Source organism: Leucoraja erinacea, unplaced genomic scaffold (assembly GCF_028641065.1).
Source record: "Leucoraja erinacea ecotype New England unplaced genomic scaffold, Leri_hhj_1 Leri_379S, whole genome shotgun sequence".
NCBI lineage: Eukaryota > Metazoa > Chordata > Chondrichthyes > Rajiformes > Rajidae > Leucoraja > Leucoraja erinaceus.
In genome coordinates, this window is record NW_026576280.1 from 30,001 (window position 1) to 52,500 (window position 22,500).

General features: G+C 48.8%; 1 protein-coding gene across 1 annotated transcript in view; it reads right to left on the reverse strand.

Moving 5' to 3' along the window:
* The window catches only part of LOC129693657 (sorting nexin-32-like), a 35,832-nt gene that overhangs the window by 10,320 nt on the left and 3,012 nt on the right, over window positions 1–22,500 (reverse strand). The window contains exons 2-8 of the mRNA XM_055630440.1: window positions 12,517–12,621; window positions 11,468–11,578; window positions 9,194–9,315; window positions 8,272–8,395; window positions 6,211–6,315; window positions 4,006–4,111; window positions 2,765–2,840 (exon numbers count right to left, since the gene is read on the reverse strand). Of these exons, the coding sequence (XP_055486415.1) occupies window positions 2,765–2,840; window positions 4,006–4,111; window positions 6,211–6,315; window positions 8,272–8,395; window positions 9,194–9,315; window positions 11,468–11,578; window positions 12,517–12,621 (749 nt within the window). The remainder of the gene's footprint in view (window positions 1–2,764; window positions 2,841–4,005; window positions 4,112–6,210; window positions 6,316–8,271; window positions 8,396–9,193; window positions 9,316–11,467; window positions 11,579–12,516; window positions 12,622–22,500) is intronic.

Sequence of the window (22,500 nt, forward strand, 5' to 3'; positions counted from 1 at the left end):
GCCTATCCAAGTCACCCTGCAGTCTCCTAACATCCTCCTCACAGCTAACACTGCCCCCCAGCTTAGTGTCATCCGCAAACTTGGAGATAGAACTAAGGGAAGGATTTGAACTAGGAGTCACTGTGGTGGATGTCCATGTTAAAGTGTGTTTTTGAGTGACAGAAACATCTTATAAATTATGAAAGGACTGGACAAGCTAGATGCAGGAAAAATGTTGGGAGAGTCCAGAACCAGGGGCCACACTCACAGTCTTAGAATAAAGGGGAGGTCATTTATGCTTGGGGAGCAGAATTAGGCCATTCGGCCCCTCAAGACCCTTCTTCAGACTGGTTAGGGAATCAGGGAAACGGGAGATATAGACGCAGTTCCTTCCGACACATGTAAACATAGAAACATAGAAATTAGGTGCAGGAGTAGAGGCCATTCGGCCCTTCGAGCCTGCACCATTCGCCATTCAATATGATCATGGCTGATCATCCAACTCAGTATCCCGTACCTGCCTTCTCTCCATACCCCCTGATCCCTTTAGCCACAAGGGCCACATCTAACTCCCTCTTAAATATAGCCAATGAACTGCGTGGCCTCAACTACCTTCAGTTTAAAATTCAATTTAGAATATTTTGGAGGGCCAAGAAACCAAGAACCTTCTGTGATCTAGAAGGGAGTGTGCAGATGCTGGAAGATCGAAGGTAGAGAAAAAAGCTGGGGAAACTCAGCGGGTGCAGCAGCATCTATGGAGCGGAGGAAATAGGCAACATTTCGGGAATTGCTTGCAGTACCACCACCGCCTCAGGGTGGCACCGCTGAGCAGAGCTCCACAGTGGAGCAGAGACCGCTCCCTCTGTGACTCCCTGGTCAATTCGTCCCTTCCCGCCCGAACTACCCCCTTGCAACCCGCAAGAAACGCTACACTTGTCGCTTTACCTCCCCCCCCCCCCCACCCCCCCCGACTCCATTCAAGGACCATAGCAGTCGTTACACACAGAGAGTGGTGAATCTCTGGAACTCTCTGCCACAGAGGGTAGTTGAGGCCACACAGTTCATTGGCTATATTTAAGAGGGAGTTAGATGTGGCCCTTGTGGCTAAGGGGATCAGGGCGTATGGAGAGAAGGCAGGGATGGGATACTGAGTTGGATGATCAGCCATGATCATATTGAATGGTGGTGCAGGCTCGAAGGGCCGAATGGCCTACTCCTGCACCTAATTTCTATGTTTCTATGTTACAAGTGAGGCAGAGGTTCACCTGGACCTACTCCAACCTCACCTATTACATCCGCTGCTCCAGGTGTCAGCTGATCTACATCGGGGAGACCAAGACCCCCCCCCCCCCCCCCCCCCCCACCCTAAAAAAACCTTCTGGAAATAGGCAACGTTTCGGGTCAAAATCCTTCTGGAAATTCAACATTTCGGGCCCAAAATCCTTCTGGAAATAGGCAACGTTTCGGGCCGAAATCCTTCTGGAAATAGGCAAAGTTTCGGGCCAAAATCCTTCTGGAAATAGGCAACGTTTCGGGCCGAAATCCTTCTGGAAATAGGCAACGTTTCGGGCCAAAATCCTTCTGGAAATAGGCAACGTTTCGGGCCAAAATCCTTCTGGAAATAGGCAACATTTCGGGCCCGAAATCCTTCTGGAAATAGGCAACGTTTCGGGCCAAAATCCTTCTGGAAATAGGCAACGTTTTTGGGCCAAAATCCTTCTGGAAATAGGCAACGTTTCGGGCCAAAATCCTTCTGGAAATAGGCAACGTTTCGGGCCCAAAATCCTTCTGGAAATTCAATGTTTCGGGCCTGAAATCCTTCTGGAAATAGGCAACGTTTCGGCCCGAAACGTTGCCTATTTCCTTTGCTCCATAGATGCTGCTGCACCCACTGAGTTTCTCCAGCATTTTTGTCTATAAGGAACTGCAGATGCTGGTTAACAGGAAACGACACAAAGTGCTGGAGTAACTTTGGACGTTTCGGGTCAAGACCTTTCTTCGGACATTGGCCAGACTGCAGGTCAGGAGCCAGTGGAGAAAGACGTCTTAAGACTTTAGACTAGAGGTACAGCACGGAAACAGGCCCTTCGGCCCACTGAGTCTGCTCCGACCAGCGATCCCCGCACACTAACACTATCCTACACACACACACACACACACACACTGGGGACAATTTACACTTACACCAAGCCAATTAACCTACAAACTGCACGCGGTTAGAGTGTGGGAGGAAACCGGAGCACCCGGAGAAAACCCACGCAGGTCACGGGGGGAGAGAACGTGCAAACTCCGCACAGACAGCACCCGTGGTCAGGATGGAACCCGGGTCTCTGGCGCCGTGAGGCAGCAGCTCTACCGCGAGAAGCTCCCAGCGTAGCGGGAATAAGACCCACACCTCAACCGTTTTGGAACGGAGACGAGGAAACACTTTTTCCTCACAGAGAGTTGTGAGTCTGTGGAATTCTCACAGAGAGTGGTGAGTCTGTGGAATTCTCTGCCTCAGAGGGCGGTGGAGGCCGGTTCTCTGGATGCTTTCAAGAGAGAGCTAGATAGGGCTCTTAAAGATAGCGGAGTCAGGGGAGAAGGCAGGAACGGGGAACTGATTGGGGATGATCAGCAGTGATCACATTGAATGGCGGTGCTGGCTCGAAGGGCCGAATGGCCTCTACTCCTGCACCTGTTGTCTATTGTCTATAACCCAATTGCCTTAACCCAGAGCAGTAAGGAACTATCCCACCCCCCCAGATGCCCATCTCCACACGTGATCGCAGTGGCCATTCCTTACTTGCTGAGAGGGCTAGTATCCATGGATCCCAGACTGGACAAGGCGGACGAGATTGGAATGAAATCTTCCGCGACGTCTGTGGAGACAGAGGCAGCCGGTCAGATTGGGTTAGTTCAGAGAAACAGCACAACACAGACCCTTCGGCCCATCGCGTCCGTACTGTCCACCGACCACTGGAACGTCCAGGCTCAGGAGCAGCTTCTTCCCCACAGTCAATAGGCTGTCAAACACAAGCATTATACTCTGAACTACATAGACTACATTGCTGTTATTGCACGTTTGTTTGTTATGTGTACATATGTGTACCTATACGTGTACGTGTGTGCATGGATACGTGTAAGTGTGTGTGCATGTATGTGTACGTATGGTGTGTGTGTGTGTGTACATATGTGTATGTGTGTGCATATGTGCGCATGTGTACGTGTGTGCATATACATGCATGTACATATGTGTACGTGTGTGTGCATGTATACGTGTGTGCACATGTATGTGTGTGCATGTATGTATATGTGTACGTATGGTATGTGCGTGTACATATATGTATGTGTGCGCATGTGTACGTATACATGTATGTACATGAATATGTGTACGTGTGTGTGCATGTATGTATATGTGTATGTATGGTGTGTGTGTACGTGTGTGTACATATAAGTATGTGTGCACATGTGTACGTGTGTGCGTATACATGTATGTACATGAAAATGTGTACGTGTGTGCATGTATACGTGTGTGCACATGTATGTGTACGTGTGTGTGCATGTATGTATATGTGTACGTATGGTGTGTGTGTATATATATATATGTGCGTATACATGTATGTACATGAATATGTGTACGTGTGTGTGCATGTGTACATGTATGTATATGTGTGCGCATGTGTACGTGTGTGTGTATACGTGTATGTACATGTATATGTGTGTGCGCGTGTGTGCATGTGTGTGTTCACACACACTGCATGTGTAAGAGGGAACAGCAAGCGCTGGTTTAAACCATAGATAAAAACAAAATGCTGGAGTAACTCAGCAGGGACAGGCAGCATCTCTGGAGAGAAGCAATGGGTGACGTTTCGGGTCGAGACCCTTCTTCAGACTGAGTCACCCATTCGAGGTTGAAGGAGGGTCTCGGCCCGAAACGTCACCCATTCCTTCTCTCCAGAGATGCTGCCTGTCCGTGCTGAGTTGTGCCTGACCTTGGAGCCAAGCTGGACGAACTGAACAGCCGGAGGCACGGTGGGAACTTACTTTTGTGCGATCGAGTCTTGCGGTCTGCTTTCATCGTGGCATCCTTCACCCTGTTGTGGTACTCGATCAGAAAAGTCCTCTCGTGCTCAAAGAATTCGTCCACTTCCTACAGTGGATAGGTGTCGGGGGCAGGAGGTAAGAGCCAAGAGTCAATAGTGTTTGAATTAGACAATAGACAATAGGTGCAGGAGTTGAGGCCATTTGCCACTTCGAGCCAGCACCGCCATTCAATGTGATCATGGCTGATCATCCCCAATCAATACCCCGTTCCTGCCTTCTCCACATATCCCCTGACTCCACTATCTTTAAGAGCCCTATCTAAATTTAATTTAGTTTAGAGATACAGCGCGGAAACAGGCCCTTCGGCCCACCGAGTCCGCGCCGACCAGCGATCACCGCTCACCAAAACCATCATAAGGTCATAAGGAATAACGGAGTCAGGGGATATGGGGAGAAGGCAGGAACGGGGTACTGATTGTGGATGTTCATCCATGATCACAGTGAATGGCGGTGCTGGCTCGAAGGGCCGAATGGCCTACACCTATTGTCTATTGAATTGGAGTAGATTTAGGCCCATCAGGTCTACTCCGCCATTCAATCAAGGCTGATCTACAGTACCTCTCACTCCCTCCCAACCCCATTCTCCTGCCTTCTCCCCATGACCCCTGACACCCACACTAATCAAGAATCTATCTATCTCCGCCTTAAAAATACCCACTGACTTGTGGCCTCCACAGCCGTCTGTGGCAAATAATTCCACAGATTCACCACCCTCTGACTAAAGAAATTCTCATCTCTTTCCTAAAGGAACGTCCTTTAATTCTGAGGCTGTGCCCTCTGGTCCTGGACTCTCCCACTAGTGGAAACATCCTCTCCACATCCACTATTTCCAAGCCTTTTACTAGACTGTACGTTTCAATGAAGTTCCCCCTCATCCTTCTAAACTCCAGCGAGTGCAGGCCCTGTGCCGACAAACGCTCATCGTAGGTTATACTCTCTAGAATTTAGGAGATTGAGAGGGGATCTCATAGAAACTTACAAAATTCTTAAGGGGTTGGACAGGCTAGATGCAGGAAGATTGTTCCCGTTGTTGGGGAAGTCCAGGACAAGGGGTCACAGCTTAAGGATAAGGGGGAAATCCTTTAAAACTGAGATGAGAAGAACTTTTTTCACACAGAGAGTGGTGAATCTCTGGAACTCTCTGCCGCAGAGGGTAGTTGAGGCCACACAGTTCATTGGCTATATTTAAGAGGGAGTTAGATGTGGCCCTTGTGGCTAAAGGGATCAGGGGGTATGGAGAGATGGCAGGTATGGGATACTGAGTTGGATGATCAGCCATGATCATATTGAATGGCGAATGGTGCAGGCTCGAAGGGCCGAATGGCCTCTACTCCCTGCACCTAATTTCTATGTTTCTAACCCATCATAGGTTAAATTACGCATTCCCAAAATCATTCGTCTAAATCTCCTCTGGAGATTTCCTCTCTCCGGAGCCAGCACATCCTTCCTCAGATACGGTGCCCGATCACAGCTCCACTCAAGACTGTTTCCACGCTGTATCTCTAAAGCCTAAAGTAAGATGCCCCTCCGAAGCAACATCTGGAGGATCTACCAGGCTGAGAACAGCAGATGAGCAGAGCCTGGCTTTACGGGCTGCAACAATTACCTGGAGAGAAGGGGAGGAGAGAGAGAGAGGAGAGGAGAGGAGAGGAGAGGGGAGGAGAAGAGAGGGGAGGAGAGTAGAGGAGAGGGAGAGGAGAGGAGAGGAGAGGAGAGGGAGGAGAGGAGAGGAGAGGAGAGGAGAGGGGAGGAGAGGAGGAGAGGAGAGGAGAGGGGAGGAGAGGAGAGGAGAGGAGAGGAGAGGAGAGGAGAGGAGAGGAGAGGAGGAGAGGAGAGGAGAGGAGAGGAGAGGAGAGGAGAGGAGAGGGAGGAGGAGAGGAGAGGAGAGGAGAGGAGAGGAGAGGAGAGGAGAGGAGAGGAGAGGAGAGGAGAGGAGAGGAGAGGGGAGGAGAGGGGAGGGGAGAGGGGAGGAGAGGAGAGGAGAGGAGAGGAGAGGAGAGGGGGAGGAGAGGAGAGAGGAGAGGGGAGGAGGAGGGGAGGGGAGAGGAGAGGAGGGGAGGAGAGGAGAGGTGGAGGAGGAGGGGAGGAGAGGAGGAGAGGAGGAGGAGAGGAGAGGAGGAGGAGGGGAGGGGATAAAGGCGTTACCTTAATCCCAGAGATGCCTGTGATAAACGCCTCATCTGCGCTCTTCACAATATTCTTCAGAAACCCCCCCAGGATCTCCTTCTTGTTCTTCCCCCGCACACTCAGCTGTCGAGAGAAAAGGACACTCACTTTTGTCCACCTTCAATTGTTCCAGCATCTGCATTTCCTTCTTAAACACTAAATCTGGAGGTGTGTGTGTGTGTGCGTTGGTTTTCACACTTCTATACCTTTTGCCCGATGGGAGAGGGGAGAAGAGGGAGTGAGACTGGTCCTTAATTATACTGCTGGCTTTGCCGAGGTCCTGCCTTCTCCCCGTAACCTCACACATGTACTAATCAAGAATCTATCTATCTCTCCTCTCCTCTCTCTCCTCTCCTCCCCTCTCTCCTCTCCTCTCCCCTCTCTCTCCTCTCCTCTCCTCTCCTCTCCTCTCCTCTCCACAGATTCTCCTTTCCTTTCCCACTGCACACCTCGTATGTGTATGTGACCCTCTAAACTCCTGACCCCTCCTCTCCCCCCCTCCCCCCTCCTCCCCCCCCCTACCCTCTCCTCACCTCCCCCTCTCCTCTCCTCTCCCCTCTTCTCTCCAGAGAACCGGCCTCCACCGCCCTCTGAGGCAGAGAATTCCACAGACTAACAAGTCTCTGGTGGAAAAGTGTTTCGTCATCTCCGTTCTAAATGGCCGACCCCTTATTCTTAAAATATCCGTAGGCTTGGCTTCCACAGCCGTCCGTGGCGATGAATTCCACAGGAATGGGTGACGTTGTGGATCGGGACTCTCCTCAACTCAGTCCCATTGTCTGTAATACATTTTCACCCATGCCCGCTTTAACTTTGACTCAAATGTGGACAGGGATGGGAGATTGCAACCTCCACGTGGTCCCCGCCCTGTGTCCGACTAATGCAATCAACTCGACGTGCACAAACGGAAGATCAAATAGAACAAGTTGTCCCAACAACTTTAGGCTGTGCACGCCACAATAAAGACGAAAGAAATGTGGACAAAAATGCTGGAGAAACTCAGCGGGTGAGGCAGCATCTATGGAGAGAAGGAATAGGTGACGTTTCGGGTCGAGACCCTTCTGTAGTGGCCATTTGCCTTGTTTTGTGTGTCCTTGATGATGGCATGTGTCTTTAAATTTTCAGATTCAGATTCAGATTTTAATTGTCATTGTCAGTGTACAGTACAGAGACAACGAAATGCATTGCACTGCCTGTTATAGTGTGGGTTTGATTTGTGACGTATTTTAGGGCATGTTTGCAGGTACGTTTCTTGCGCAGAAGCTTAGTTTTTAGTTACGTTTGGGACCAGCATGGAGAAGGTTTACCCTTTAACCACGCGAACCGTAACGGAGACACGAGGAGTTTTCTAACCTTTAAAGCGGTAAGCTGGAGTTCGATGAAGATTATAGTCTACGAGTCGGAAGAAGTTTGGATGTACCTTATTGTTTTTCATCAACAATAAAGAATTTATGAATCAAAAGGACTGATTTATCTATGAAGAAGCTCTGAAGGTCCCCTTCAGAGGAGAGCTTGCATGCGTACAAAGACATTCCCCTTAACGATGCAGTCCACTTAGCAGCTAGAGGGAGTAATCTCTAGAACGATATCAAAATCTGGGGAGAAGGCAGGAACGGGGTACTGATTGGGGATGATCAGCCATGATCACAGTGAATGGCGGTGCTGGCTCGAAGGGCCGAATGGCCTCTACTCCTGCACCTATTGTCTATTGACATCAGTCTGAAGAAGGATCTCGACCCGAAATGTCGCCTATTCGTTCTCTCCAGAGATTCTATAGATGTGGCCCTTGCGGCCTGCTAAAAGTCGGGCGGCATGATGGTGCAGCGGGTAGAGCTGCTGCCTCACAGAGCCAGACACCCGGGTTCCATCCTCACTGTGGGTGCTGCCTGTACATTCTCCCACAACTCACAACTCTCTGTGAGAAAAAGTGTTTCCTCGTCTCCGCTGTAAATGGCTTACCCCTTATTCTTAAACTGTGTGTGTGTGTGTGTGTGTGTGTGTGGCCCCCGGCTGAGCCTGCCACCCCCCCGCCAGACTTACATCCTGATCGTACTCCAGAAAGACATAGAAGTTGTGGTCCTTCCTCAGCACAGGGTGGGCAGCCAGCCGCTGCAGGAAAACCTCGTGCATGGCCACTGTCTTCTTGAAGATGGCCAGGTACTCGCTGCGGGGACAAGGACAGGTCATCAGACTGGGCCGGGCAGGGCACTGGTCAACACAGCCGCCGCACGCACCTCTCCCCACCCCCCACCCCGACACAGCGCCAGAGACCCCGGGTTCCATCCTGACCAACTTGGCTGTGTCTCTGTCCCGCAGTCTGATGAAGCCCCACAGCAGAAACTCCACGCGGCAGGGCTGGAAACTGGAAGTATCCCGAGCTAATCCTGCTACCACCATCACAGAAACATAGACAATAGGTGCAGGAGTAGAGGCCAGTCGGCCCTTCGAGCCTGCACCATTCGCCATTTAATGTGATCATGGTGAATCTCTGGAACTCTCTGCCACAGAGGGTAGTCGAGGCCAGTTCATTGGCTATATTTAAGAGGGAGTCCTGATGTGGCCCTTGTGGCTAAGGGGATCAGGGGGTATGGAGGGGATCTTATAAAAACTTACAAAAGGCAGGTACAGGATACTGAGTTGGATGATCAGCCGTGATCATATTGAATGGCGAATGGTGCAGGCTCGAAGGGCCGAATGGCCTCTACTCCTGCACCTAATTTCTATGTTTCTATGTTTCTAACATGCCCGAGCGACACTAGTCCCACCTGCGTGCGTTTGGGCCCATATCCCTCCAAACCTGTCCTGCCCATGTTTTTATGGTGGCTGTTCACACACCACGAGCGACACACCACCCCGACCGTTCCCGCGCCACCTGTCATTGTCCACCCCCCCCCATCCTTTGCCCCCACCCCCCCCCGACCAATTCCCCATCCTCCCCCCCCCCCCCCCCCCCGCAGCTTACGCCTCCAGCTCCTGCTTCATCTTGGCGAACTCCTCGCGAGTCATGGACCCGTCCCCCTCGCCGAGTTTCTGCAGCTTCTCCCGCGAAGCGTCGAAGTTGGGCTTGGGGGGAGCGGGCGGGATCTGCGGAGAGGAGGAAAAAGAGCACAGGCGTTCCGGCGGGCGTGACGTGCAATCCCGGCCTCCCCCGGGTACGCGGACAACATTTCATACGGTCAACATAGAAACCGTTGTGATAAATAAATGTGAGGTTATCCATCTTGGTGGCAAAAACAGGAAAGCAGACTATTATCTAAATGGTGGCCGATTGGGAAAGGGGGAGATGCAGCGAGACCTGGGTGTCATGGTACACCAGTCATTGAAGGTAGGCATGCAGGTGCAGCAGGCAGTAAAGAAAGCGAATGGTATGTTAGCTTTCATTGCAAAAGGATTTGAGTATAGGAGCAGAGAGGTTCTACTGCAGTTGTACAGGGTCTTGGTGAGACCACACCTGGAGTATTGCGTACAGTGTTGGTCTCGAAGGGCCGAATGGCCTACTCCTGCACCTAATTTCTATGTTTCTAAACATAGAAATTAGGTGCAGGAGTAGGCCATTCGGCCCTTCGAGCCTGCACCATTCGCCATTCAATATGATCATGGCTGATCATCCAACTCAGTATCCCGTACCTGCCTTCTCTCCATACCCCCTGATCCCCTTAGCCACAAGGGCCACATCTAACTCCCTCTTAAATATAGCCAATGAACTGTGTGGCCTCAACTACCCTCTGTGGCAGAGAGTTCCAGAGATTCACCACTCTCTGTGTGAAAAAAGTTCTCCTCATCTCGGTTTTAAAGGATTTCCCCCTTATCCTTAAGCTGTGACCCCTTGTCCTGGACTTCCCCAACATCGGGAACAATCTTCCTGCATCTAGCCTGGATTATTTATGTCTTCCTTAGTGAAAACAGAACCAAAGTAGTTATTCAATTGGTCTGCCATGTCCTTGTTCCCCATGATCAATTCACCTGTCTCTTATCCTTAAACTGTGTGTGTGTGTGACCCCTTGTCCTGGACTTCCCCAACATCGGGAACAATCTTCCTGCATCTAGCCTGTCCAACCCCTTATGAATTTTGTAAGTTTCTATAAGATCCCCTCTCAATCTCCTAAATTCTAGAGAGTATAAACCAAGTCTATCCAGTCTTTCTTCATAAGACAGTCCTGCCATCCCAGGAATCAGTCTGGTGAACCTTCTCTGCACTCCCTCTATGGCAATAATGTCCTTCCTCAGATTTGGAGACCAAAACTGCACGCAATACTCCAGGTGTGGTCTCACCAAGACCCTGTACAACTGCAGTAGAACCTCCCTGCTCCTAGACTCAAATCCTTTTGCTATGAAAGCCAACATACCATTCGCTTTCTTTAATAAGCCATAGAAGCAGAATCAGGCCATTCGGCCCATCAGGTCCACACCGCCATGGCTGATCTATCTATCTCTCCCACTTAACCCCATTCTCCTGCTTTCTCCCCATACCCCCTGACACCCGCACTAATGAAAGGTTCTTTATTAGTTACATACACCAATTGGTGGGATTGAAATGCAAATTGCCATTGCAGCACATCTATGTAAAACACAACATAATGGGTACTGAAGAAAAGCAGTCATGTGTGGACCATGCATTAGGGTTAGGGTTACATGACACTTGTTAGGGACGGTGCAGAGGGAGTTTCACCCTGTGTGTTTGACCCCAGGGGGAGTGTGTGAATGGACGGTGCGAGGGGGGTGGAGGGAGTTTCGCCCAGTGCTGTCCCTCCCTGGGGCAAGTTATAGACAATAGGTGCAGGACAATAGACAAGTGGCCCTTCGAGCCAGCACCATTCGCCATTCAATGTGATCATGGCTGATCATCCCCAATCAGTACCCCGTTCCTGCCTTCTCCCCATATCCCCTGACTCCCCTATCTTTAAGAGCTCTCTCTTGAAAGCATCCAGAGAACCGGTCTCCACCGCCCTCTGAGGCAGAGAATTCCACAGACTCACCACTCTCTGTGAGAATTCCACAGACTCACCACTCTCTGTGAGAAAAAGTGTTTCCTCGTCTCCGTTCTAAATGGCTTACCCCTTATTCTTAAACTGTGTGTGTGTGTGTGTGTGTGTGGCCCCTGGTTCTGGACTCCCCCAACATCGGGAAGATGTTTCCTGCCTCTAGCGTGTCCAAGCCCTTAACGATCTTTGTTGTACCGGAGCTGGTGTCCACACGGGGCAGGCACCCAGTCCACTCCCGGCCGCAAGCAACTCACTATGATCCCGGCGTAATCCTCATTCTCCAGGTAGGCGTCGTGGAGCCAAATAAACTCTTCGTGCTGCCTCACCACCGAGAACTCTGGCTGCTTGAAGTAGGCGAGGTTGGTCTGAAAGGGAGAGGTGACGGGATAACAAGTGGATGGCACGGCCAGCGCACGTTGCGCAGTGGCGGAGCCGGTAGAGTTGCCGCCTCACAGCGCCAGAGACACGGGTTCGATCCTGACCGCGGGTGCTGTCTGTACGGAGTTTGTACATTCTCCCCGTGACCTGCGTGGGTTTTCTCCGAGTTCAGGCCTGGCCCTGCTGGTACTTTGAGGTGAGTTTAAACGTTAGAAGTGCTGGAGGAACTCAGCGGGTCAGGCAGCATCTCTGGAGAACATGGACACAGACAATAGGTGCAGGAGTAGGCCATTTGGCCCATCGCTAGATAGAACTATAGCTTAGTTTTTTTTGGCCTTCCATCACAGCGATGTGATGGATGTTTATGTAAATTATGTTGTGTCTTGGGTCTATTTGTTTGTAATGTAATGTATGGCTGCAGAAACGACATTTCGTTTGGACCTCAAGGGGTCCAAATGACAATTAAATGTATCTTGTATCTTGTATCGAGCCAGCACCGCCATTCAATGTGATCATGGCTGATCGTCCCCAATCAGTACCCCATTCCTGCCTTCTCCGCATATCCCCTGACTCCGCTATTTTTAAGAGCCCTATCTAGCTCTCTCTTGAAAGCATCCGGAGAACCGGCCTCCACCGCCCTCTGAGGCAGAGAATTCCACAGATCTTTGTTTTTTCTCCCACACTCCAAAGACGTACAGGCTTGTAGGCTAACTGGCTATAATATTGTAAATTGTCCCTAGTGTGTGTAGGATAGTGTTAGTGTGCGGGGATCGCTGGTCGGCACGGACTCGGTGGGCCGAAGGGCCTGTTTCCGCGCTGTTATCTCTAAACTAAACTGAGCCAGCCAAGATGAACATGTCACAGGAGGGGCAACACAGACTCCAGCAGCCGTTCCACCCCTCCAGTCCCCACTCCCCCCCCGTACCTTGGTGTGCACGGTGAACTTCACTTTGTCCCTCTCACTGACGGCGTCCGAGATCTCAACCTGGAGAGACGAGTCTGACTGCAGGTCCACTGACATGGTCCGTGACTGCATGGAAAAGAGAAAGTTCATGTGATAGGAGCAGAATTAGGCCATTCAGCCCATCAGATATACGCTGCCATTCAATCATTGGCGATCTAACTCTCCCTCCTAACCCCATTTTCAGTTTCAGTTTAATTTATTATAGACAATAGACAATAGGTGCAGGAGTAGAGGCCATTCGGCCCCTTCGAGCCAGCACCGCCGTTTAATGTGATCATGGCTGATCATCCGCAATCAGTACCCCGTTCCTGTCTTCTCCCCCTATCCCCTGACTCCGCTATTTTTAAGCCCTATCTAGCTCTTCCATCGAGAGCCTGCTGACATACTGCATTACAGCATGGTATGGCAGCTGCACCATGGCAGACAGGGAGAGGCTTCAGAGGGTAACTAGGACAGCGCAGAGGATCATTGGCTGCCCTCTCCCCTCCCTGATGGACATCTACACCTCCCCGCTGCCTTAGCAGGGCAAAGAAGATCATCAAAGCCAGCTCCCATCCTGCGTTTGGACTGTTCGACCTGCTGCCCTCTGGAAGGCGCTATAGGTGCATCAAATCCAGGACAAAAAGACTCAGGAATAGTTGCTTTCCAAGAATTATAACTACTATTAATTCTAATTCACACATGCACTGATTTCACTGCCCCACACATCGGATTTCCATCTGTATATATGTAATATGTATGTAGCGCCGCAGAAATGTGTGCACCTATTCCCCCCCCCATAGATGCCCCCCCCCCCCCCTTCTCCTCCAGCATTTTTGTTTTTTTCGATGTTTCTTGTTTTTTGTGCAAATTGTACGTATGCACTGAGTACGAGCAGCTTTCACTTTCACTGTACATGTATAGTGACAATAAATGGCATATCTATATCTATCTCTGTCTTGAAAGCATCCAGAGAACCGGCCTCCACCGCCCTCTGAGGCAGAGAATTCCACAGACTCACCACTCTCTGTGAGAAAAAGTGTTTCCTCGTCTCCGTTCTAAATGGCTTACCCCTTATTCTTAAACTGTGTGTGGCCCCTGGTTCTGGACTCCCCCAACATCGGGAACATGTCTGAAGAAGGGTTTTGGCCCGAAACGTTACCTATTTCCTTCGCTCCATAGATGCTGCTGCACCCGCTGAGTTTCTCCAGCATTTTTGTCTACCTTCGATTTTCCAGCATCTGCACAGTTCCTTCTTAAACACATCGGGAACATGTTTCCTACCCTTAACAATCTTATATGTTTCAATGAGATACCCTCTCATCCTTCTAAACTCCAGAGTATACAAGCCCAGCCGCTCCATTCTCTCAGCATATGACAGTCCCGCCATCCCGGGAATTAACCTTGTAAACCTACGCTGGGCTCCCTGCACTTAAAGCAGAGATTGATCAGTTCTTGATTAGTAAGGAAGTCAGCGGTTATGGGTTGAGAATGGGGTTGAGAGGGGGGAAAAAGATAGGATAGAATAGAATAGAATGCCTTTTTATTGTCATTCAAATAGACAAGGTTTGAACGAAATGTCATTCCTACAGTCTTTTACATGACAAAAAAACCCAAGACCCACACTTTGACACAATTTACACAAACATCCATCCCAGTGAATCTTCAACACCTCCTCACTGTGATGGAAGGCATAGTCTTATCTCTTCCCTTTGTTCTTGTTGAGGATCAGCCATGAGTGAATGGCAGAACAGGCCTGATGGGCTGAATGGCCACATTCTGCTGCATTGTCTTCTGACCTCAAGGTCATGATCCTCTGCCCTCCCTCCAAGGTCATCCATACAACCACAAACATTGGCCGAGCTTCTGCTCACATCTTTGTGGCAAAGTATCATCTTTGTTTAATTGCTGCTGCCTGTACGGAGTTTGCACGTTCTCCCCGTGACCTGCGATGGGTTTTCCCCGGGTGCCCTGGTTTCCTCCCACACTCCAAAGCCGAACAGTTTTGGAGGTTAATTAGCTAAATTGTCCCTAGTGTGTGTAGGATAGTGTTAAGGGCGGGCTCCCACTTTCATGACCTAATTCACGACCTTTTTTACCTGTGGACATTTTTCATCAGGCTAGAAAAAACGCCCCGACCTACTTGATGCCACGAGTACCTACGACTAGCATCACGACCTGCTACGTACGACCTACCTACGACCATGCTGCGAGTATGAGTCGATGGCAAACTCGGCAGAGGTCGTGAAAGTGGGACAGGCTCTTTAGTATACGGGCATCGCTGGTCGGCATGCACTCGGTGTGCCGAAGGGCCTGTTTCCACGCTGCATCTCTAAACGAAACTAAACTAAACACAGCCTTCATTAAGGGAGCTGTATAAATAATCGCGTCAATCTGCGTTCAAAGTTCACAGGGCAGAAATGTACAAAACTAACTGGGACAACAATGTTATTTTTTTTAACTCTTTCCTACTCTTGCAACCCAACTAGATGGTGGACACAAGGAACTGCAGGTGCTAGTATCTTGAGCAAAGAACAAAGTGTAGTGGCCATTTGGCCTGTTTTGCATGTCATTGTGGATGGCATGTTCCTTTAAATTTTAGACTGCCCGTTATAATGTGGGTGGGATTTATGACGTGACTTTGGGTGTGTTTATGCAGCTTAACTGCTTGCGGGGTAGTTTAGTTGGTTAGATTCGTTTTGGAGTGAAGAGGGAGAAGGTGAATCCTTCGAGCATGTCAAGCCACATTGCCATAGAGGGAGTGCAGAGACGGTTCACCAGACCTGATTCCTGGGATGTCAGGACTGTCTTATGAAGAAAGACTGGATAGACTTGGTTTATACTCTCTCGAATTTAGGAGATTGAGAGGGGATCTTATAGAAACTTACAAAATTCTTAAGGGGTTGGACAGGCTAGATGCAGGAAGATTGTTCCCGATGTTAGGGAAGTCCGGGACAAGGGGTCACAGCTTAAGGATAAGGGGGAAATCCTTTAAAAACCGAGATGAGAAGAACTTTTTTCACACAGAGAGTGGTGAATCTCTGGAACTCTCTGCCACAGAGGGTAGTTGAGGCCACAGTTCATTGGCTATATTTAAGAGGGAGTTAGATGTGGCCCTTGTGGCTAAGGGGATCAGGGGGTATGGAGAGAAGGCAGGTACGGGATACTGAGTTGGATGATCAGCCATGATCATATTGAATGGCGGTGCAGGCTCGAAGGGCCGAATGGCCTACTCCTGCGCCTAATTTCTATGTTTCTATGTCGAGCATGTCAAGCCACATGTCAAGCCACATGTCGAGCATGTCAAGCCACATGCCAAGATCATGTGAAGCATGGAGACGCGAGGAGTTTTCTAGTATCTGAAGTAATGAGCTGGACTTCGAAGAAGATTGCCGGAACAAGTCGGAAAAACCTTACTGTTTTATATCTACAATAAAGTAAATATTCATTAAAAGGCTGTGTGCTGAAGCTTTATGAAAGGAGAAGCTCTGAAGGTCTCTGGGGCAGCTTGCATGCGTACCGAAGATATTCCCCGTCTCACCCAATTAGTGGCTAGGGAGTTAATTTCCTGAAAGATTTGAAAAATCTGCCGTTACACAAAGTGCTGGAGGATATGAGCGGATTAGGCAGCCTCTGTGGAAGGAATAGACGGATGATGTTTCCGATTGAGACCCTTCTCTGACTCAGCCTTAAAGGGTGGCACAGCGGTAGAGTCGCTGCCTCACAGCACCAGAGACCCAGGTTCGATCCTGACTACGGGTGCTTTCTTTACGGAGTTTGTACGTTCTCCCCGTGACAGTGTGGGCACTATATCAACATTTAAGGCATTTGAGCAGGTCCGTGGATAGGAAAAGATGAAAGGTATATGGGCCAAATGCAGGAAAATGGGACGTTTAGATGGGGAGAGGCACAACGGGACAGGCAGCATCTCTGGATAGAAGGAATGGGTGTCGTTTCGGGTCGAGACCCTTCATCAGACCCTTGGTCAGCACAGGCAAATTGGGCCGAAGGGTCTGTTTCCACGCTGTTAGACCGTGCGAGGTGGGAGATTGCAACCTTCACGTGGTCCGCCCTGTTTCGACGAATGCAATCAACCTGGCGTGCACCGTCAAATAAGATCAAATGGAACAAGTTGGCCTACAACTTTAGGCTGTGCACGCCACACGCAAGAAGCAGAAGAATATGCCACCATTACTCATGATTGAATGAATGAATATATGTGGAAGTTCTTCTTGGCTTGGCTCTAGGATACATCGCTGTCAAGTTAGCTTTGAGTTTATTGGCAGGGGACCCAGTCTATCGGATTCAATAAGGTGCATTGAGAAATAAGTCCTGGCTACAGCAAGCTTGGGAAACCACCACGCACTGTTACAAACTGAGGGAAGGCAACGATAGAGTCGCTGCCTCACAGCACCAGAGACCCGGGTTCGATCCCGACTAGGGGTGCTGCCCGTACGGAGTTTGTACATGTTCCCCTGTGGGTTTTCTCCAGGTGCTTCGGTTTCCTCCCACACCCCACACAAGATGTACAGGTTTGTAGGTTAAAGCCCTGTCCCACGGTACGAGTTCATTCCAAGAGTTCTCCCGAGTTTGCCCTGATTCAAACTCGGAGATTTACGGTCATGGCCACTCGTCGGTACTCGGGGCTCTCGTGGACATTTTTAACGTGTAGAAAAATCTTCACGTGTCTTCCCGTGCTTAGCTGCCATTAGCGAGTCTTCCCGAGCTTACCTGCCGTTAGCGTTACGAGCCGCTAAGAGACGTCCCCGAGCTCCGACGTACCCGCTACGTTCATTCTCCGTGCTTACCACCAGTTTGATTTTTTTTAAAACTCGGGAGAGCTCTTGGAATGAACTCGTACCGTGGGACAGGGCTATTAACTGGCTTCCATAAAACAGTGTAAATCCGTCCGCCGAGTTTACAACAGTGCTCGTGCATGGGGTGACTATTGGTGGATGTGGACTCGAGGCCCTGTTTCCACACTATGAAACAGTCTGATAGAATTTTACAAAATTATGAGAGGCAGAGATATGGAGGACAGTGAGAATTTGTTTTCCCAGAATAGAAGCTTCACAGACAAAGTTTGAAGGAAATGTTTAGTTTAGTTTATTATCATGTGTACCAAAGTACAGTGAAAAGCCTTTTTGTTGCGCGCTAACCAGTCAGCGGAAAGACTATACATGATTCCAATCAAGCCGTCCACAGTGTACAGATGCAGGATAAAGGGAATAACGTTCAGTGCGAGATAAAGTACAGAGAAGTCTGATTAAAGATAGTCCGAGGAGCTCCAATGAGGTAGATGGTAGATCAGGACCGCCCTCTAGTTGGTGATGGGCAGGGGAAATTTTGTAGAGACGGCTTGGAACATGCTGTCTGGGGTGGTGGTAGAGGCAGGTACGGTAGTGGCGTGTAAGAGGCAGTCACTGCCTCAAAAAGACTGGCAGTATCATCAAGGACCCACACACCATCCTGGCCACACACTCATCTCCCTGCTACCTTCAGGGCCTGAAGACTGCAACAACCAGGTTCAGGAATAGCTACTTCCCCACAGCCATCAGGCTATTAAACCTGGCTCGGACAAAACTCTGATTATTAATAACCACTTTCTGTTATTTGCACTTTACCAGTTTATTTATTCATGTGTGTGTGTATATTTATATCATGGTATATGGACACATTTGTCTGTTTTGTAGTCAATGCCTACTATGTTCTGTGTGCTGAAGCAAAGCAAGAATTTCATTGTCCTATACAGGGACACATGACAATAAACTCTCTTGAACTTGAACTTCTAGATGGGCACGTGGATACGCAGGGAATGGAGGGAGATGGATCACGTGCAGAGATTAGTTTAACTTGGCATCACGTTCAGTACGGACACTGTGGGCAGAAGGGCCTGTTCCTGTGCCTTTCTGCAAGTGGTGAGCTCGGATTCACGTCCAACCCAGACTGGGCTTCCTTGCTTGAAAGACTTTCAGGATTTTTGGAAACAATTGGAGCGGCAGTAGTTTCAAGGCCTCTGTTCCCGACATTTGTCTTGTGTTTTTAAAAAAATGACAGATTTAAATTAGATGAAACGGCAGACTACGTGAATCTCTTTCTGTACATCCATGGTCCGTAGTTTTGTTTAGAGATACAGTGTGGAAACAGGCCCTTCGGCCCACCGAATCCATATTGACCAACGAACATCCGTTCACCAAAACTATCCCACACACTAGCTATGTAGGAAGGAACTGCAGATGCTAGTTTACACCAGAGATAGACACAAAACGCTGGAGTAACTCAGCGGGACAGGCAGCATCTCCGGAGAGAAGGAATAGGTGATGCTTCGGGTCTGAAGAAGGGCCTCGACCCGAAATGTCACCCAATCCTTCTCTCCAGAGATGCTGCCGGTTCCATTGAGTTACTCCAGCATCTTGTGCCCATCCACACACTAGGGACAATTTACAGAAGCCAATTAACCTCCAAACCTGCACAGTGTTGGAGTGTGGGAGGAAACCGGAGCACCCGGAGATAACCCACGCGGTCACAGGGAGAACATGCAAACTCCCTACAGACAGGCATCTATCTTTGGTATAAACCAATATAATACCTTTTTTATTTGTCATTTGAAACCTCACATGAGGTTCAAACGAAATTTGGTTTCCGCAGCCATACAACAAAAGAATCAAGACACACACCAACATAATTTACACAAACATCCATCACAGCGAGTCTCCTCCTCACTGTGATGGAAGGCAACGTCTTGTCTTTCCCCTGCTCTCCATTTCCCTCCCGAAGTCGAGGTCAAAGCCCCCGGCGGGCGCTAGCAAGTACCAACATCTGCAGTTGCTTTTTATTACATTTAGCTCTAGTTATTCATCCACAGAATCACATCTCCAATCCCCTGCTGCATTAACAGTGGAGGTCGAGCAGATAAGAGTTGTAGTCAAAATAATCTTGAGTTAACAGGGCAAGGAACAGCCACTTGGGTTCAATAAGGGTGGCCCACTGCTTACAGACATAGAAATCAGGGCATGATTGAAAAATAAGAAATATGCCAACACTATATTTTTGGACACCCTGTTATAGGAAAATATTGTTCAGCTAGAAAGGGTAGAGATTTGCGAGGACTCGAGGGTCTGAGCTACAGGGAGAGATTGAACAGGCAACAACGTTTTACTCCTTGGAGCACAGGAAGGTGATCTTATTGAGGTGTGTACAATCATAAATGGGGCAAATACACAGAGCCTTTACCCAGAGTAGGTGAATCAAGAACTCGAGGACATAAGTTTAAGGTGAGGGGGGAAAAGATTTAATAGGAACCCAAGGGGCTTTTTTTTAAAATACGAAACATAGAAATTAGGTGCAGGAGTAGGCCATTCGGCCCTTCGAGCCTGCACCACCATTCAATATGATCATGGCTGATCATCCAACTCAGTATCCCGTACCTGCCTTCTCTCCATACCCCCTGATCCCCTTAGCCAGAAGGGCCACATCTAACTCACTCTTAAATATAGCCAATGAACTGGCCTCAACTACCCTCTGTGGCAGAGAGTTCCAGAGATTCACCACTCTCTGTGTGAAAAAAGTTCTTCTCATCTCGGTTTTAAAGGATTTCCCCCTTATCCTTAAGCTGTGGCCCCTTGTCTTGGACTTCCCCAACATCGGGAACAATCTTCCTGCATCTAGCCTGTCCAACCCCTTAAGAATTTTGTAAGTTTCTATAAGATCCCCTCTCAATCTCCTAAATTCTAGAGTTTAGAAAGGGTGGCAGTTCATAAATTCATAGGTTGTTGGAGCAGAATTAGGCCGTTCAGCCCATCAAGTCTACTCCACCAGTCAATCATGGCTGATCTATCTCTCCCTCTCAACCCCATTCTCCTGCCTTCTCCCCATAACCCCTGACACCCATACTAATCAAAAGTATTTAAGAAGGAACTGCAGATGCTGGAAAATCGAAGGTAGACAAAAGTGCTGGAGAAACCCAGCGGGTGCAGCAACATCTATGGAGCGAAGGAAATAGGCAGATATTAAACTGATAGGAACAGATACTACACAGAGCCTATTTCCTTTGCTCCATAGATGCTGCTGCACCTGCTGAGTTTCTCCAGCACTTTTGTCTACCTAATCAAAAGTATATGGGGCGAGCTGAGAGGAGGTAGTTGAGGCAGGTACTACAAACATAGAAAATAGGTGCAGGAGTAGAGGCCATTCGGCCCTTCGAGCCTGCACCATTCGCCATTCAATATGATCATGGCTGATCATCCAACTCAGTATCCTGTACCTGCCTTCTCTCCATACCCCCTGATCCCTTTAGCCACAAGGTCCACATCTAACTCCCTCTTAAATATAGCCAATGAACTGTGGCCTCAACTACCTTCTGTGGCAGAGAATTCCACAGATTGCCACTATCGCAGTGTTTGCAAAAAACATTTGGACAAGTACGTGGATAGGAAAGGTTTAGGGCCGAACGTGGGCAGGTGGGGCTAATGTAGATGGGGCATGTTGGTCGGGGTGGGGAAATTGGGCTTTTTCAAAATTCCACCCTGTTTGAATCTATGACATTATTTTCTAAGAAAAACAGAAAGCTTTGCCCATCGTAAGTAGGGCAAGCCAAGCACATGACAGTTTTGCTGAAATTCAGACCCAGAAGAATGTTATTTATCACATTGGATGTCCCAGTTTCTAAAATTCAACCCACTTACATAAATAGAACCCGCCTCGTTCAGTGAACGATGAATAAAAGTTGGAAACGGTTTGTATTTCTCCAAACAACTTCCACCTCAAGTATTAATGTTATTAGATGGATTCAAGAATCAAGAGTGTTTTACTGTCGCATGTACCAAATTAAAAATCACATTTATAATTGCAGCAGCTCAATAGATATGTAAACACAGTGCTCGAGAGATAAGAATCCAAACTTCAATAAATAAGAAACTCGATCTAGTGCAAAATAAACAAACACAGCCCAAAGTCCCTAGTGCAAAGGGCCTGTCCCACTTAGGTGACTATTTAGGAGACTGCCAGGGACTAGTTTTAATGGAATTCACCCCACGACGCCTGGCGACAACCTACGACAACAAAAATTGTCCCCGAAAATGTTCAACATGTTGAGAATTTTGCCTCTAATCGCCCAAACAAATCGTCTGAGTGGGACAGGTTCATTACTAACGTGCTGGCTCGAAGGGCAGAATAGCCTCCTCCTACACCTATTTTCCTATGTTTCCACTCCCTAGTCTGACTGGCTGAGTTACTCCAGCATTTTGTGACATTCTTTGGTAAACTGACGTCTGAAGTCTCTTGTTACTGCAATTCCTAGTCTGGTTGTATGAAGGACTTTGGAGTTGTTTTGTTTGCACTGGTAGGATGGTTGTTAATTTATTATTTTATTTGTATATTATATATTATCTTTGTGTATTGAGCATAAAGGCCCGTTAAATTTCCATTGTTCCATTGTGTGTACTTGACTCTTGATTCTGGATCAATCATTCTTATTTCTCTCGAAAAATGGGAGGCCATTTGGCCCATCAAGTCCAATCCAGCTCGCACAGGAACAGGCCCTACTGCCCACAATCTTTGTGGTGAACATGATGCCAAGTTAAACTGATCTCATCACAATTGATTGTGGACTTTAGGAGAGTTCCCCCTCCCCTCACCCCACTCACCATCAACAACACCGCAGTCACATCTGTGGAGTCTTTCAAGTTCCTGGGGAACCATATTCTCCAAGGATCTTAAATGGGGGGGGCCACCACAGTCAAAAAGGCACAACAGAGGATGTACTTCCTGCGGCAGCTGAGGAAACACAATCTGCCACAGGCAATGATGGTCCAATTCTATACGGCCATCGTAGAGTCTGTCCACACCTTCTCCATCATGGTCTGGTTTGGCTCAGCCAACCAAGCACGACACCCGGAGGCTGCAGTGAATCGTCCGATCAGCTGAGAAGGTTATTGGCTGCAACCTTCCCTCCCCATCATTGACGAA